At 47.2% G+C, this 17,189-nt stretch overlaps 1 protein-coding gene across 2 annotated transcripts in view; it reads right to left on the reverse strand.

Moving 5' to 3' along the window:
• LOC129861027 (plexin-D1-like) overlaps window positions 1–17,189 on the reverse strand; it is a 130,763-nt gene that overhangs the window by 9,358 nt on the left and 104,216 nt on the right. The window contains exons 25-33 of one of the 2 annotated variants that reach the window (XM_055932058.1): window positions 16,818–17,016; window positions 16,457–16,603; window positions 15,554–15,710; window positions 14,113–14,216; window positions 13,252–13,315; window positions 12,119–12,153; window positions 11,204–11,308; window positions 10,467–10,630; window positions 10,210–10,357 (exon numbers count right to left, since the gene is read on the reverse strand). In XM_055932058.1, the coding sequence (XP_055788033.1) occupies window positions 10,210–10,357; window positions 10,467–10,630; window positions 11,204–11,308; window positions 12,119–12,153; window positions 13,252–13,315; window positions 14,113–14,216; window positions 15,554–15,710; window positions 16,457–16,603; window positions 16,818–17,016 (1,123 nt within the window). The other variant, XM_055932059.1, reaches the window with a different exon arrangement.

Raw genomic sequence — 17,189 nt, forward strand, 5'->3', positions numbered from 1 at the left:
TCTCTACTATTATTCTAGCATTTCACATTCTTAAAAGAAAGTGGTGATCCTAACTGACCTAAGACAGGGAATTTTTACTAGGATTAAATGTCAGGAATTGTGAAAAACTGAGTTTAAATGTATTTGGCTAAGGTATATGTAAACTTCCGACTTCAACTGTAAGATATGTGTGCCTTTTTTAAATGTATGTAGTTCTGTTCTTGAGCTGATCTTGTCTATTAATGTTTGTAACGGCAGTCCTCCTCCTCTTCATCTGAAGAGGAGGAGTATTGAGGGAACCAAGGCGCAGCGTAGTGAAATGACATAATTTTATTAACGAAAACACGAACTTGACTAAACTAACAAAAACAACAAACGGTGTAGACAGACCTAGACGACGTACTACATAAAACAAGAAAAACGCACGAATAGGAACATAGGCTACACAAACCGAACAAACCGTAAACAGTCCCGCGTGGTGTACAGACACAGACACAGAAAACAATCACCCACCACGAACACTGTGACAACGCCTACCTAAATATGACTCTTAATTAGAGGAACGCCAAACACCTGCCTCTAATTAAGAGCCATACCAGGCAACCCAAAACCAACACAGAAACAGAAAACATAGAATGCCCACCCAAACTCACGTCCTGACCAACTAACACATATAACAAATTAACAGAAATAGGTCAGGAACGTGACATAACCCCCCCCATAAGGTGCGAACTCTGGGCGCACCAGCACAAAGTCTAGGGGAGGGTCTGGGTGGGCATCTGACCACGGTGGTGGCTCAGGCTCCGGGCGAGGTCCCCACCCCACCATAATCAATCCTAACCTCCCTCTCCCCCTAAAAATGTCCGCCCTCAATTTACCCCCACAAAATCCTCTTAGTAACATCAATGACAGGGACAGCACCGGGACAGAGATATAAATCAAGACAGAGGGATAGCACCAGACAGAGGGATAGATCAGAAAATAGAGGTAGATCAAGATAGAGAGGGAGATCATGATAGAGGGGCAACTCCGGACTGAAAGGCAGCTCCGGACAGAGAGACAGCTCTGGACTGAGGGGCAGTTCTGGGTATATAGCCGTTTCTGGCTGAAGGGCAGCTCATGGCTGACTGACGGCTCTCGACGCTCATGGCAGGCTGACGGCTCTCGACGCTCATGGCAGGCTGACGGCTCTCGACGCTCATGGCAGGCTGACGGCTCTCGACGCTCATGGCAGGCTGACGGCTCTCGACGCTCATGGCAGGCTGACGGCTCTCGACGCTCATGGCAGGCTGACGGCTCTCGACGCTCATGGCAGGCTGACGGCTCTCGACGCTCATGGCTGGCTGACGGCTCTCGACGCTCATGGCTGGCTGACGGCTCTCGACGCTCATGGCTGGCTGACGGCTCTCGACGCTCATGGCTGGCTGACGGCTCTCGACGCTCATGGCTGGCTGACGGCTCTCGACGCTCATGGCTGGCTGACGGCTCTCGACGCTCATGGCTGGCTGACGGCTCTCGACGCTCATGGCTGGCTGACGGCTCTCGACGCTCATGGCTGGCTGACGGCTCTCGACGCTCATGGCTGGCTGACGGCTCTCGACGCTCATGGCAGGCTGACGGCTCTCGACGCTCATGGCAGGCTGACGGCTCTCGACGCTCATGGCTCTCTGACGGCTCTCGACGCTCATGGTTTTCTGACGGCTCTGGCTGCTCATGGCTCGCTGGCGGCTCTGGCAGATCCTGTCTGGCTGGCGGCTCTGGCAGATCCTGTCTGGCTGGCGGCTCTGGCAGATCCTGTCTGGCTGGCGGCTCTGGCAGATCCTGTCTGGCTGGCGGCTCTGGCGGATCCTGTCTGGTTGGCGGCTCTGGCGGATCCTGTCTGACGGACGGCTCTAGCGGCTCCTGTCTGGCGGACGGCTCTAGCGGCTCCTGTCTGGCGGACGGCTCTAGCGGCTCCTGTCTGGCGGACGGCTCTAGCGGCTCCTGTCTGGCGGACGGCTCTAGCGGCTCCTGTCTGGCGGACGGCTCTGTAGGCTCATGGCAGACGGGCGGCTTTGCAGGCTCATGGCAGACGGGCGGCTTTGCAGGCTCATGGCAGACGGATGGCTCAGACGGCGCTGGGGAGACGGATGGCTCAGACGGCGCTGGGGAGACGGATGGCTCAGATGGCGCTGGGGAGACGGATGGCTCAGATGGCGCTGGGGAGACGGATGGCTCTGGCCGGATAAGGCGCACTGTAGACCTGGTGCGTGGTGCCGGAACTGGAGGCACCGGGCTAAGGACACGCACCTTCATACTAGTGCGGGGAGCAGGGACAGGGCACACTGGACTCTCAAAGCCCACTCTATACCTGGTGCGTGGTACCGGCACTGGTGGCACCGGGCTGAGAACAAGCACATCAGGATTAGTAGGGGGAGAAGAAACAGTGTGTACAGGGCTCTGGAGACGCACAGGAGGCTTAGTGCGTGGTGCCGGAACTGGAGGCACCGAACTGGATACACGCACTAAAGGGAGAGTGCGTGGAGAAGGAACAGGGCTCAGGAGACGCACTGGTAGCCTAGTGCGTAATGTAGGCACTGTAGGTACTAGGCTGGGGCGGGGAGGTGGCGCCGGAAATACCGGACCGTGGAGGCGTACTGGCTCTCTTGAGCATTGAGCCTGCCCAACCTTACCTGGTTGAATGCTCCCGGTTGCCCGACCAGTGCGGGGAGGTGGAATAACCCGCACCGGGCTATGTAGGCGAACCGGGGAAACCATGCATAAGGCAGGTGCCATGTATGCCGGCCCGAGGAGACGCACTGGAGACCAGACACGTTGAGCCGGCCTCATGACACCTGGCTCAATGCCCAATCTAGCCCTACCAGTGCGGGGAGGTGGAATAACCCGCACTGGGCTATGCACTCGTACAGGAGACACCGTGCGCTCTACTGCGTAACACGGCGCCTGCCCGTACTCCCGCTCTCCACGGTAAGCCTGGGAAGTGGGCGCAGGTCTCCTACCTGCCCTTGGCCCACTACCTCTTAGCCCCCCCCAAGAAATTTTTGGGTGTTACTCACGGGCTTTTTGGGCTTCCGTGCAAGACGCGTCCCCTCATAACTCCGGTTCCTCTCTCTCTTTTCCTCCACTCTCCGAGCTGCCTCCAGCTGTTCCCATGGACGGTGATTCACTTTAGCCCATGGTCCTTCTCAGTTAAATATTTGCTCCCAACTCCACAAGTCCTGTATACTCTCCTGTTGCTCGAAATTCCGCTGCTTGGCTCTGGATTGGTGGGTGATTCTGTAACGGCTGTCCTCCTCCTCTTCATCTGAAGAGGAGGAGTATTGAGGGAACCAAGGCGCAGCGTAGTGAAATGACATAATTTTATTAACGAAAACACGAACTTGACTACACTAACAAAAACAACAAACGGTGTAGACAGACCTAGATGACGTACTACATAAAACAAGAAAAACGCACGAATAGGAACATAGGCTACACAAACCGAACAAACTGTAAACAGTCCCGTGTGGTGTACAGACACAGACACGGAAAACAATCACCCACCACGAACACTGTGACAACGCCTACCTAAATATGACTCTTAATTAGAGGAACGCCAAACACCTGCCTCTAATTAAGAGCCATACCAGGCAACCCAAAACCAACACAGAAACAGAAAACATAGAATGCCCACCCAAACTCACGTCCTGACCAACTAACACATATAACAAATTAACAGAAATAGGTCAGGAACGTGACAATGTTCTGTATTATGTCATGTTTCATGTTTTGTATGGACCTCAGGAAGAGTAGCTGCTGCTTTTGCAACAGCTAATGTGGATCCTAATAAAATACCAAATACCCCAAAATCTACGGTTGGTGTACGGTCCATGGTCACAGCGTGTGGTTGGTGTACGGTCCATGGTCACAGCGTGTGGTTGGTGTACGGTCCATGGTCACAGCGTGTGGTTGGTGTACGGTCCATGGTCACAGCGTGTGGTTGGTGTACGGTCCATGGTCACAGCGTGTGGTTGGTGTACGGTCCATGGTCACAGCGTGTGGTTGGTGTACGGTCCATGGTCACAGCGTGTGGTTGGTGTACGGTCCATGGTCACAGCGTGTGGTTGGTGTACGGTCCATGGTCACAGCGTGTAGTTGGTGTACGGTCCATGGTCACAGCGTGTGGTTGGTGTACGGTCCATGGTCACAGCGTGTGGTTGGTGTACGGTCCATGGTCACAGCGTGTGGTTGGTGTACGGTCCATGGTCACAGCGTGTGGTTGGTGTACGGTCCATGGTCACAGCGTGTGGTTGGTGTACGGTCCATGGTCACAGCGCGTGGTTGGTGTACGGTCCATGGTCACAGCGCGTGGTTGGTGTACGGTCCATGGTCACAGCGCGTGGTTGGTGTACGGTCCATGGTCACAGCGCGTGGTTGGTGTACGGTCCATGGTCACAGCGCGTGGTTGGTGTACGGTCCATGGTCACAGCGCGTGGTTGGTGTACGGTCCATGGTCACAGCCCGTGGTTGGTGTACGGTCCATGGTCACAGCGCGTGGTTGGTGTACGGTCCATGGTCACAGCGCGTGGTTGGTGTACGGTCCATGGTCACAGCGTGTGGTTGGTGTACGGTCCATGGTCACAGCGTGTGGTTGGTGTACGGTCCATGGTCACAGCGTGTGGTTGGTGTACGGTCCATGGTCACAGCGTGTGGTTGGTGTACGGTCCATGGTCACAGCGTGTGGTTGGTGTACGGTCCATGGTCACAGCGTGTGGTTGGTGTTATCAGTGTGTGGTAGGTCAGCACCTCCCTGTGCTGAGACAATGAAGAGAGGGCCAAGGGTTTCCTCTCCTCACAATAGGAAAGTTAAACAACCAGGCCAGACATAACAAATCATATCCACAGCCACAGAGAACCAGGCCAGACATTTGTATTTATTTATTTAACATTTATTTTACCAAGTGAGTTGACTGAGAACACATTCTCATTTACAGCAACGACCTGGGGAATAGTTACAGGGGAGAGGAGGCAATGAATGCGCCAATTGAAAGACATAACAAACCATGTGCACAGCCACAGAGAACCAGGCCAGACATAAACCATGGCCACAGCCACAGAGAACCAGGCCAGACATAAACCATGGCCACAGCCACAGAGAACCAGGCCAGACATAAACCATGGCCACAGCCACAGAGAACCAGGCCAGACATAAACCATGGCCACAGCCACAGAGAACCAGGCCAGACATAAACCATGTGCACAGCCACAGAGAACCAGGCCAGACATAAACCTTGGCCACAGCCACAGAGAACCAGGCCAGACATAAACCATGTGCACAGCCACAGAGAACCAGGACAGACATTGACCATGTCCACATCTACAGAAAACCAGGCCAGACACAAACCATGTCCACATCTACAGAAAACCAGGCCAGACATAAACCATGTCCACGGCCACAGAGAATCAGGCCAGACATAACAATCCATCCTTCTACTTACATCTGCTACTTCTACAAGATACTGACAGCATTTACAACGGTACTGAACGCATTATTCAATCTTTAAGAAAGCTTCACTTGTAAGGTATTGGGTTGAGCATACAGACATGCATTTGTGTGTGTGTGTGTGTGTGTGTGGTATCGCGCCTAGGAAGACTCCAGCCACTGTCCCTCCTCATGATAGGGATCCCTCTCTTCCTGTCCACAAGGTCATTTCCTATGGTTCCTCCATCTGCCTGGCGACCCCCTGTGACCCCTAGCACCCCCCACCCCTCCCTGTCTGTCTGCAGGACACCAGATAAGGTTTCTGTGGAAACAACTCTGTTTCCAAGCCTTCTCTCAACCCTGCAGAGCAACGGCTAATCCAGATCCCTTACTGACCTGTTCTGATCACCACACACACACACACACACACACACACAGACACACACGCGATGGTTAATCCAGACTTTTCCTGCCCTGCTCTTCCTATGCTGACCACTCAATCAAAGAAAAGAGTTACGTTTCCACTTAGACAGTCTAATACCTTTCTGTCCTATCTAAAGAACAGAAAACATCTATAGACAGACAGCACAGCTGACGACACCAGGTCTTCCCAATAACAGACAGAAAAAAAAGGTTGAGATGAGCATCTGGATGTTTTACAGTGCCATGGTGTGTGTGTTTGTGTTTCTGTGTATTACATGTTTGAGGTGTGTGCATTGGCTCTCTGGCAATGAACAAGTGGAATAAATCATAATGCCTTGGTTTCATCTGAAAGAGCAGCATTAAAAGTATCTCTGGGGAGGAAGTCAGTCAAAGAGACAGGAAGCAGAGTGTATGCTAGGGGTCACAGCTTCTGAGGGATGAGACTGTTTGTGGGAAGTGAGGACACTGAAACACACACACACACACACACACACACACACACACACACACACACACACACACACACACACACACACACACACACACACACACACACACACACACACACACACACACACACACACTTTGAAGAGTGAATTCCTGGTGCCCATGACCTTGGCTGAGCAGACTGGGCTGAAATATCATGAGGAGAGGTAGACAGACTGACTGGAGAGAGGAGGGGAAGGGGGTTGGCAGGGACTGGGGAGGAATGTGGAGATAGGTGATGACAGTGAGGGTCATTTTGGGAAAGTGTGTGTGTGTGTGTGTGTGTGTGTGTGTGTAAATTTGTGTGTGTGTTTAAGTATACTGTATGTTTGATTTGGTTTATTTGGATCCCCATTAGCTTTTGCCGAAACAGCAGCTATTCTATCTGGGGTCCACACAAAAACACAAAACATGACAATTAACAAAACACGGATACACAGACAAACAAGAACAGTAAAACAAGTTTTTTTATACGACAATATACGAATAATACAAATAAAAAAGAATTGTGTAGATTGTGTGTATTAGAGTGTGATATAGTGTGTGTTTGTCTGTGTGTTATTTCACAGTTCCTATTGTGAAATGACACAATAGGTAATTTTGCTATTTGCTCGAGTAATTGGAGATGGAAGGGAGTTCCATGCGAAGAGAACCCTAGTGGCATGTCTTGTGGGTTATGTGTGGGTGTCTGAACTGTATGTTATTTGATTATGCAGACAATTTAGAATTTTCATCACAGTAATAAACTCAGCAGGTCCCTGTCTTTCAAAGATAATTCATAAATATCAAAATAACTTCACAGATCTACATTGTAAAGGGTTTAAACACTGTTTCCCATGCTTGTTCAACGAACCATAAACAATTAATGAACATGCACCTGTGGAACGGTCGTTAAGACACTAACAGCTTACGGACGGTAGGCATTTAGGGTCACAGTTATGAAAACTTAGGACACTAAAAAGGCCTTTCTACTGGCTCTGAAAAACACCAAAAGAAAAATGCCCAGGGTCCCTTCTCATCTGTGTGAACGTGCCTTAGGCATGCTGCAATGAGGCATGAGGACTGCAGATGTGGCCAGGGCAATACATTTCAATGTCTGTACTGTGAGACGCCTAAGACAGCGCTACAGGACGGACAGCTGATCGTCCTCGCAGTGGCAGACCACGTGTAACAACACATGCACAGGATTGGTACATCTGGACATCACACCTGCGGGACAGGTACAGGATGGCAACTACAACTGCCAGAGTTACACCAGGAACGCACAATCCCGCCATCAGTGCTCAGACTGTCCGCAATAGGCTAAGAGAGGCTGGATTGAGGGCTTGTAGGCCTGTTGTAAGGCAGGTCCTCACCAGACATTACCTTTATCGCCCATGGGCACAAACACACCGTCGCTGGACCAGACAGGATTGTCAAAAAGTGCTCTTCACTGATGAGTCGCGGATTTGTCTCATCAGGGGTGATGCTCGGATTCACGTTTATCGTCAAAGGAATGAGCGTTACACCGAGGCCTGTACTCTGGAGGGGGATCAATTTGAAGGTGGAGGGTCCGTCATGGTCTGGGGCGGTGTGTCACAGCATCATCGGACTGAGCTTGTTGTCATTGCAGGCAATCTCAACGCTGTGCATTACAGGGAAGACATCCTCCTCCCTCATGTGGTACCCTTCCTGCAGGCTCATCCTGACATGACCCTCCAGGATGACAATGCCACCAGCCATATTGCTCGTTCTGTATGTGATTTCCTGCAAGACAGGAATGTCAGTGTTCTGCCATGGCCAGCGAAGAGCCCGGATCTCAATCCCATTGAGCACGTCTAGAACCTATTGGATCGTAGAGTGAGGGCTAGGGCCATTCCCCCAGAAATGTCCGGGAACTTGCAGGTGCGTTGATGGAAGAGTGGGGTAACATCTCACAGCAAGAACTGGCAAATCTGGTGCAGTCCATGAGGAGGAGATGCACTGCAGTACTTAATGCAGCTGGTGGCCACACCAGATACTGACTGTTATTTTTGTTCAGGGACACTTTATTCCACAGTCACATATCTGTGGAACTTGTTCAGTTTATGTCTCAGTTGTTAAATCTTGTTATGTTCATACAAATATTTACACATGTTAAGTTTGCTGAAAATAAACGCAGTTGACAGTGAGAGGACGTTTCTTTTTTCTCTGAGTTTATTTCTCATTGAAACTAAATGAGATGCTGCTAATCTCTCGTGAGCCCTCAACCAGGAAAGACTGGCTTGCACGATGTTGATGTTTGTTCTGTATGTGCAATTAAAAGGGTATGGTGTGCTGCTATTTTTTGAGCCAGCAGTAGCTTAGCTAGCTCTTTACTTGCTGTACTTGACCAAATTACCAGACAATAATCAAGATGGGACAAGACCAGAGACTGAACAACTAATACAGTTGATTTTTGTGTAAAAAACACAGAACATCATTTTGTAACAGACAAACCCCTACCCCATCTTCACAACAACTTTGTCAATATGACTTGACCATGATAATTGACCATCCAATGTTATACCTAGGAGTTTAGTTTGGTCAACTTTCTCATTGGTCACACACTTTATGCACAATTCCAGTTGAGATTTAGGTCTTAAAGAATGTTTTCAACCAAATACAATGCTTTCAGTATTAGATGTATTTAAGACCTATTTATTATTAATCACCCATTCTGATACTTACTGTAACTCCTCATTTAGAATTTCAGTCACTGGCTTTGGATGCTGACATGTAGAATATGGAATCATCTGCATACATAGTCATTCTGTAGCTTCGCGTAAGACCAGTGGCAAATCAATTGTAAAAAAAAACAAAATAGAGAAGCGTAACGGCCCAAGGCAACTGCCCTGAGGGACACCACACTGTACATATTTCATCTTAGAGAAGCTTCTATTGGATAAATAATTCTCCAACCATGTGATCTAAAGCCATAGCAAGTGAGTTTTTTCAATAACATTTAACCATTTTATTTGATCTTTATTTAACTATGCAAGTCAGTTAAGAACAAATTCTTATTTACAATGACGGACTATCCCGGCCAAACCCTAACAGCGCTGGGCCCAATTGTGCATCGCCCTATGGGACTCCCAATCATGGCTGGTTGTGATACAGCCTGGTATCGAACCAGGGTCTGTAGTGACACCTCGAGCACTGAGATGCAGTGCCTTAGACCGCTGCACCACTCGGGAGCCCCATCAAAGTCTGCACTGAAATCTAACAATACAGCTCCAACTATGATCTTATTATCCATTTATTTTAGCCAGTCATCAGTCATCTGAGTCAGTGCGATACAAGTTTAGTACCCTTCTCTATTTGGATGCTGAAAGTTAGTAGTTAACTTGTTCTCTGAAAAAGAGAGAGAATTGTGTTTGACCAAATACAAAGCTGTCAGTTTACTAAGAAAAGGCAGCAAACTGATTGGGTGGCTGTTAGAACCAGCAAAGGGTGCTTGACTATTTTTAGGCAGTGGAATGACTTTAGCTTCCGTCCACGTTTTTTAGGCTTTGGTTAAAGATATAGCAAATAGGGGAGGCAATACAGTCTGCTATGATTCTCAATAGTGTCCCATCATGGTTGTCTATACCTGGTGGCTTATCATTATTGATGGATACCAATCATTTTTCCACCTTTCCCAAATTCAAAACAGCAATCCTTCTCTTTCCTTATCAGATATTTTATACAAAAATATGATGGTTCACTATTCAGCATTGTCATTTCACTTCTGAGTTTTCCACAATGATTGTAATGTGTGTGTGTCTCATGTGCAATACAGTGTGTCTTTGTAACCATGTGAATGTGTTGAGTGCGATCACTTAACAGTAATTGTTTATACATGTGTAATGTGTGTGTCTCACCTTGCCCAGCTGCAGGTCTGAAACGGAGCAGGCATCTATGAAGGCCTGGGCAATGACAGACAGACAGGCGTCCATGTGGTCCGTCTTTTCAATGTCAAACACAAACTGAGGGTTCTTCAGGATGTTCACCCAGAATCGCAGAGGTAAACTGTAGAGATGAGACAACATTATGTAAGCTTCAGGAACATCTTGCATTATGGATACTGTATTGCCTCATGCTACATTGATGAGTAGATGCATCTTGTTCCCCTAGCTACCAGTTGGTCTTCCAGATGTGCAGGGTGTCGGGGTCGGTGATGCCCCTCTTGTCCGCCTGCTCCTCCAGGAAGTCAAAGAAGTATTTGATTGCCAGCGGCGGACGCTCTGCAGGAATACTGAGGATGGCCTGGAACAAGTCATCTAGGAACTTCTGCAGTGTTCCCTACAAAACCACAACACAGATGGGATCAGACTTGGATTGTTTCGAATTCTGGAATTATATGTTTTTATTTGACTAGTTAAGAACAAATTCTTATTTTCAATGACAGTCTAGGAACCATTTTTTCACCTTGTCAGCGCAGGGATTTGATCTTGCAACCTTTCAGTTACAAGTCTAACGCTCTAACCACTAGGCTACCTGCCGCCCCCCATGTCACAATAAATAGAACTGATGATGGATTGATTGTCAACGATGATGGAATGATGCCTCTGCTTTAGCCAACTACTTGAGTTGTGACTGTCATGCCAAACTGTTTAGGATCACAATCGTACTAGTTTGGGAATCATGATGATGTTCTTATAAATAACTTGTATTTTTGCATTTAGGCCTCAATTTTGGATCTGTGTGGGTCTCCACCTCTCTAAGTATGCTCACAATTGACATGATAAGCAGTTGGCTAGCTGAAGCAGTAACAGATGGGCATCCAGGAAAGGCTGGCACTGCTTTCTGTCACTGTTCTGGTTGTACACTGTGGCTCATTCAAAATGGCTGCCACACTGTGGGTTGTGTGCTTACCTTGGTGGAGAGGAGGCGGGTTAGGTAGATCTCAGGGAGGACCTTCTTACGATGACTCTGTCTGTGGGACTTCTTATTCTCAAACGGCTCATCATGAGGCAAGACCTGGAAGGGCGGGAGCAGAGGTTAGAGGTCAGGGTACAAAAACATCCAATCAGCATGGTGGGAATATAACCTAAATCTCAATGAGAATTTACTACGGAGGTGTGACTAACATTTGACAGGGAGGTGAAATGAAAACAAGTGTTCTTGTATGAAAGTTTCAGTTAATACTTCTACCATTTCAAAATGTTTTCACTCACTTCTAAGTACTGAACACAACCCAGGAACCACAGTGGAGATTTATGAGGTCTGACTAACATGATGTCACTTTATGAAATGCTGCAAGTTGGGACATTTTGGAAGTTTCTCTGATTGCTGTACAATAAACCAGTATGAGGTGTCTAACATGCTCCTACAGGACAGGGCTAGGACAGGGGTGTGGAGGTGGAGGAGAAAGAAAGGACACTGTTGGTTTCACTCTACTGAGCCAGTCCAGGCCAGTACACCATAATATGAAGTGCTACATCAACAACCAACTGCTCAAGAAATGACTAAAGCTATCTCAGTGAAATGTATGCCAGAGAACTCATTTTGTCAAACTGAAAGTTAGCATATCTGAGTCTGAGTTTTTTCAATGGCTTATGTGGTATTAGTGCTGTCATGTTTTTTCCTACATGCATGCGCTCACACACACTCTTATGAAAGTGTGTAGTTAGTGATTTATTGCTCAGGCTATCCCTTTGTCTGTCTGCGTTAAACTGAGTTCTCTCTGAGACCAAGGGGGCTGATGACAGACTGAATGGGGTTAATAGAGGTGAATGAGAAAGCTCTCTGTCCGTGTGTGTGTGTGTGTGTGCTTGTGCGTGTGCTTACCAAATGGACATATTTCTCTGTGTCCAAGTCTTTGGCTGCAGAGGGAGAGAAAAAAACAGAACAAAACAATGAGAGAAGGAGAGAGTGAGAGAGAGAATGAAAGAAGATCGGAGGGGAGACAAGTAATAGACAGAAAAAAAGGCAGCACTCATGAAGAGAGACAGAGGTTTATGGAAATCAAAGAGAGAGTGTAATTAGAGAGCGAGGGGAAAAAAGAAAGATTATGAGTGAAAGAATGAGAGAGAAAAGCTGAAAAAAAACAGAGAGAGGTAGACATTGAGTCTGTGATTGGTGCTGGAGCCAGTGTAATGAGTTTATAATGCTCACGCATCGTCAGACCTGAGATTCACTCTCTCCCTGGTTTACACACACGCACATGCACGTGTGCGCACACACAAACACAGCCCAATAGTGGCTGTGCTCTCATTACTCCAGGCCTAGTCTTGGCAGGACAGGCCGGTTTAGGCCCCGGCCCCAGTCCAGACACTCTTAGCTAATCACAGAGAGGGGAAAAGGTGTTTTACATTAGCCAAGGTGTACTACAAATCCATTAGGCCAGGCCTTTGAGCTGCTGGCCCAGTTTGGACCACTTTAGCCTGTCTCTGGCCCAGTATGAATGAGAGGAGAGGCCCTAATCATTGGGATGAACAGAGCAGTCTGTCAGAACCGAAGTCCTGTTCTGGATGAGGTGAGCATACCCTCCCAAACTGAACCGGAATGTTGACGGCCCAGTAGAGGAGTCAACTGTTCATGCTTATGGATACTTATATCAACCATGCTGATGAAAGGTCTAAATCCACTGTGTGTGTGTGTGTGTGTGCCTGTGTATCAGTGTGTGTGTGTGTGTGTGTGTGTGTGTGTGTGTGTGTGTGTGTGTGTGTGTGTGTGTGTGTGTGTGTGTGTGTGTGTGTGTGTGTGTGTGTGTGTGTGTGTGTGTGTGTGTGTATGTGTGTGTGAATGATTAAGTGAGAGTGTGTTTATGTGGCTACAGCATGTTTGTTGTTGGAAATGAATGTATGTCTGTGGTTTGGTGTGTGTATGCGGTTTTACCTTAATAAAGTACGTGTGTATGTTTTCTAAGCATGTAGGGGTGTGTGACAAGGTGACAGAGTGTGTGTGTGTGTGTGACCTACCTCTCCCAAGGGTGTTGTCTCTCTTGTCTTTCATGCTCATGGCGAATGACGCCCCCTCTGGGATCTGGGGGTGGGGTCAGAGGTCACAGGGTCAGGGGTGAGAGACGTGGGGCACAAGAACTGGATCATTAACCGCTGCCTCAGGGTGTGTGTGTGTGTGTGTGTGTATGTGTGTGTGAGAGAGAGAGTTTGAGTGTGCGAGAGATCATTTGAGTGTTTGTGCGTGTGTGTTTTGGGGCGGGGGGCTCATTAAAGTCAACACACAGTGAAATGGATTGAACAGCATTGCCAGTGAACTGAAACTGTTAGTACGTGCTGTGCCTCGCTGCCTTCACAGTTCACTGCCTTCCCAGCACTGACTAAGCAAATCACTTAACAGCACAGGTAACAGGGCAAATGTTAGGGGTCACTTCCCAGCTGTTTACACACACACATACACTCAGGTATACCGAAATACTCTGACACATACCAAACATACCAAGACAATAGAAAGTGCAAAGACACACAGATACCCACAGACAATGACACACTGCATGTGTATGATCAGACAGACAAACTGCACATAGACTAACACACACACAGTCACCCACACATAAAAATCATGTGGCACCCATTGAGCAGTCAAGATGTCAACATTTACAGTGACTTCTCACCCTCACACACACACACACACACACACACACACACACACACACACACACACACACACACACACACACACACACACACACACACACACACACACACACACACACACACACACACACACACACACACACACGGGGTGACAGAAACACACATGCATGCACAAACACACATGTGAGAGCATATGGGGTGTGTGTGATGGGAGCAGATCCTTGCCTGGTAATGTGTGACTGTGTTGAGTTTCTTCCTGCCATCCTCCATCACAGAGGTGTTATCCAGGTCTTGGAGGATCCTGCTGGTACTACCAGAAGCAAACCACTCTGCAGGAGAGGAGGAGGGGGATGCAATACATGTAATGAATGTTTTAAATGCATTTAGCCTTCTACTGTACTGTACTAGCTCCATGTCAAGGACTAGAGTCACCCGAGCCATGAACCGTTCACTCTGTTACCATCTGGAAAATGTTATCGGAGCATCAGCTCTTGGACCAACAGGCTCCGAGACAGCTTCTACCACCAGGTCATCAGACTGCTGAACAGCTAACCCTATCTGTTGCCCTGCAACTTAGAGACTATTTTCACATCAGAGACTGTTTTCACCTCAGAGACAATCTGCACCTTAGAGACTATTTTCACATCAGAGACAATCTGTACCTTAGAGACTATTTTCACCTCAGAGACAATCTGTACCTTAGAGACTGTTTTCACCTCAGAGACAATCTGCACCTTAGAGACTATTTTCACCTCAGAGACAATCTGCATCTTAGAGACTATTTTCACCTCAGAGACAATCTGCACCTTAGAGACAATTTTCACCTCAGAGATAATCTGCACCTTAGAGACTATTTTCACCTCAGAGATAATCTGCACCTTAGAGACTATTTTCACCTCAGAGACAATCTGCACCTTAGAGACAATTTTCACCTCAGAGACAATCTGTACCTTAGAGACTATTTTCACCTCAGAGACAATCTGCACCTTAGAGACTATTTTCACCTCAGAGATAATCTGCACCTTAGAGACTATTTTCACCTCAGAGATAAACCCCCCCCCCACCCCCACACACACACACACACACACACACAGCTGTTCTATTATATACTATTTATTTAACTGCATGACCAAGACACTAGGCACTTTATGTTTGTAAACACAGTCATACTTGACATAGCACATTCATTATATATCCTATTGTTCATTATCTATACTGCATATCATATTGTTCATTATCTATACTGTATACCCTATTGTTCATTATCTATACTGTATACCCTATTGTTCATTATCTATACTGTATACCCAAGTGTTCATTATCTATACTGTATACCCTATTGTTCATGATCTATACTGTATATCCTATTGTTCATTATCTATACTGTATACCCTATTGTTCATTATCTATACTGTATATCCTACTGTGTACACATCAGTTTACTTGTTATTGATATTGTATGCAATGTTGAGGGAGCTAGCACACAAGTATTTCGCTGCATCTTTTATACCTGCTGTAAACTGTGTGTGAGGAATGTGAGCAATACAATTTTATTTTATTTGATGTTAGTTGAGCTACGAAGTAATAATTGGTCATATAGCTCCTTTGCATAGCATTACTTCCACAACTGGGGAGTTGAAGGACAAATAAAAGTAACTTTTCTCACCCAGGTCTACGTCCTCTGCCCGGGGCCACTGGGAGAAAGGCAGGTTCTTATAGAAGGCCTCTAGAATCTTCTCCTTCACTTGACAGATGGTGTCTGTGTTCACAACCTTTACGGCCAGAGAGTCCATACCACATCCCTGGAACGACACGTTGATGTTCTGGACACACAGAGAGAGGGAGGCAGTGAATGTCACAATGTCACCTTTTACTTCAGATGGTTGATTATTCCTGTTGATTGATTAAGCTGGTTCACTATTCCTGTTGAGTGATTAAGCTGGTTCATTATTCCTATTGAGTGATTAAGCTGGTTCATTATTCCTGTTGAGTGATTAAGCTGGTTCATTATTCCTGTTGAGTGATTAAGCTGGTTCATTATTCCTGTTGAGTGATTAAGTTGGTTCATTATTCCTGTTGAGTGATTAAGCTGGTTCATTATTCCTGTTGAGTGATTAAGCTGGTTCATTATTCCTGTTGAGTGATTATGCTGGTTCATTATTCCTGTTGAGTGATTAAGCTGGTTCATGATTCCTGTTGAGTGATTAAGCTGGTTCATTATTCCTGTTGAGTGATTAAGCTGGTTCATTATTCCTGTTGAGTGATTAAGCTGGTTCATTATTCATGTTGAGTGATTAAGCTGGTTCATTATTCCTGTTGAGTGATTAAGCTGGTTCATTATTCCTGTTGAGTGATTAAGCTGGTTCATGATTCCTGTTGAGTGATTAAGCTGGTTCATTATTCCTGTTGAGTGATTAAGCTGGTTCATTATTCCTGTTGAGTGATTAAGCTACACATAGTTGAGATATTGTAAACTCTATCATACGATAGACATATGATATATGCACATAGCAAGAGGTGAACCAATCAGTGGGCAGTATATGACCTGCGTTGTTGTGTGGTGACTGACCTGTGGCTTGGCCTCAACGTTCTCTCTGAGCAGCCACTCCTCGTTCAGTGTGTACCGGGCCTTCCCTGTGATGGCGTCTATAGAACCCTTGTTGATCTGCTGCCTGATGGCACAAAGCAGCAGGAAGAAGGGCTCGCCCACTGTCTCCTGCAGAAAACACAGTAACACGCTGATAACGTAACATAAACATTAAGACTGTTTGTCAGTAAAGGCCCAGACTGTAACCAACTGGACAGGGAATACTCATGACTGGATACAAAAATGTTTGACGGGAGTCTCGTTCTATTGTCATTACATTACGTTCTATTGTCCTAATCCCTCTCTTTTCACAACTCCCTCCCTGCCTCCCTCCCTCCCTCACCTTGAGGTAGCTGTACATGCAGATGGACATCCAGTTGGTTAGCATCTTCTCCACAACAGACTCTGTCCGTCGCAGCATCAGCTTGGGGTTCTTGGCGGCCGAGGCATCGATCAGATCCACCAGCAGATCCTTCATAATGCTGGTGTAGTACTCCAGCTTACCATGGAGGGCAATAGTGAGCAGGGATGCCAGGCTACACCTGGGGGGACACAGACCAACACAAAAATGTGTGTGAGCACAGAGTAAAGAGACATATACGATTCAAACAACATGATTTAGTCCCCACACCTGAGAATACACTGAGTTGTCCCAGAGGATGGAGGGGGTGAAACAGTAAAGGTAGACGGGTGATTTCCATAACAAAGAACCATT

Source organism: Salvelinus fontinalis, chromosome 8 (assembly GCF_029448725.1).
Source record: "Salvelinus fontinalis isolate EN_2023a chromosome 8, ASM2944872v1, whole genome shotgun sequence".
NCBI classification, from domain to species: domain Eukaryota; kingdom Metazoa; phylum Chordata; class Actinopteri; order Salmoniformes; family Salmonidae; genus Salvelinus; species Salvelinus fontinalis.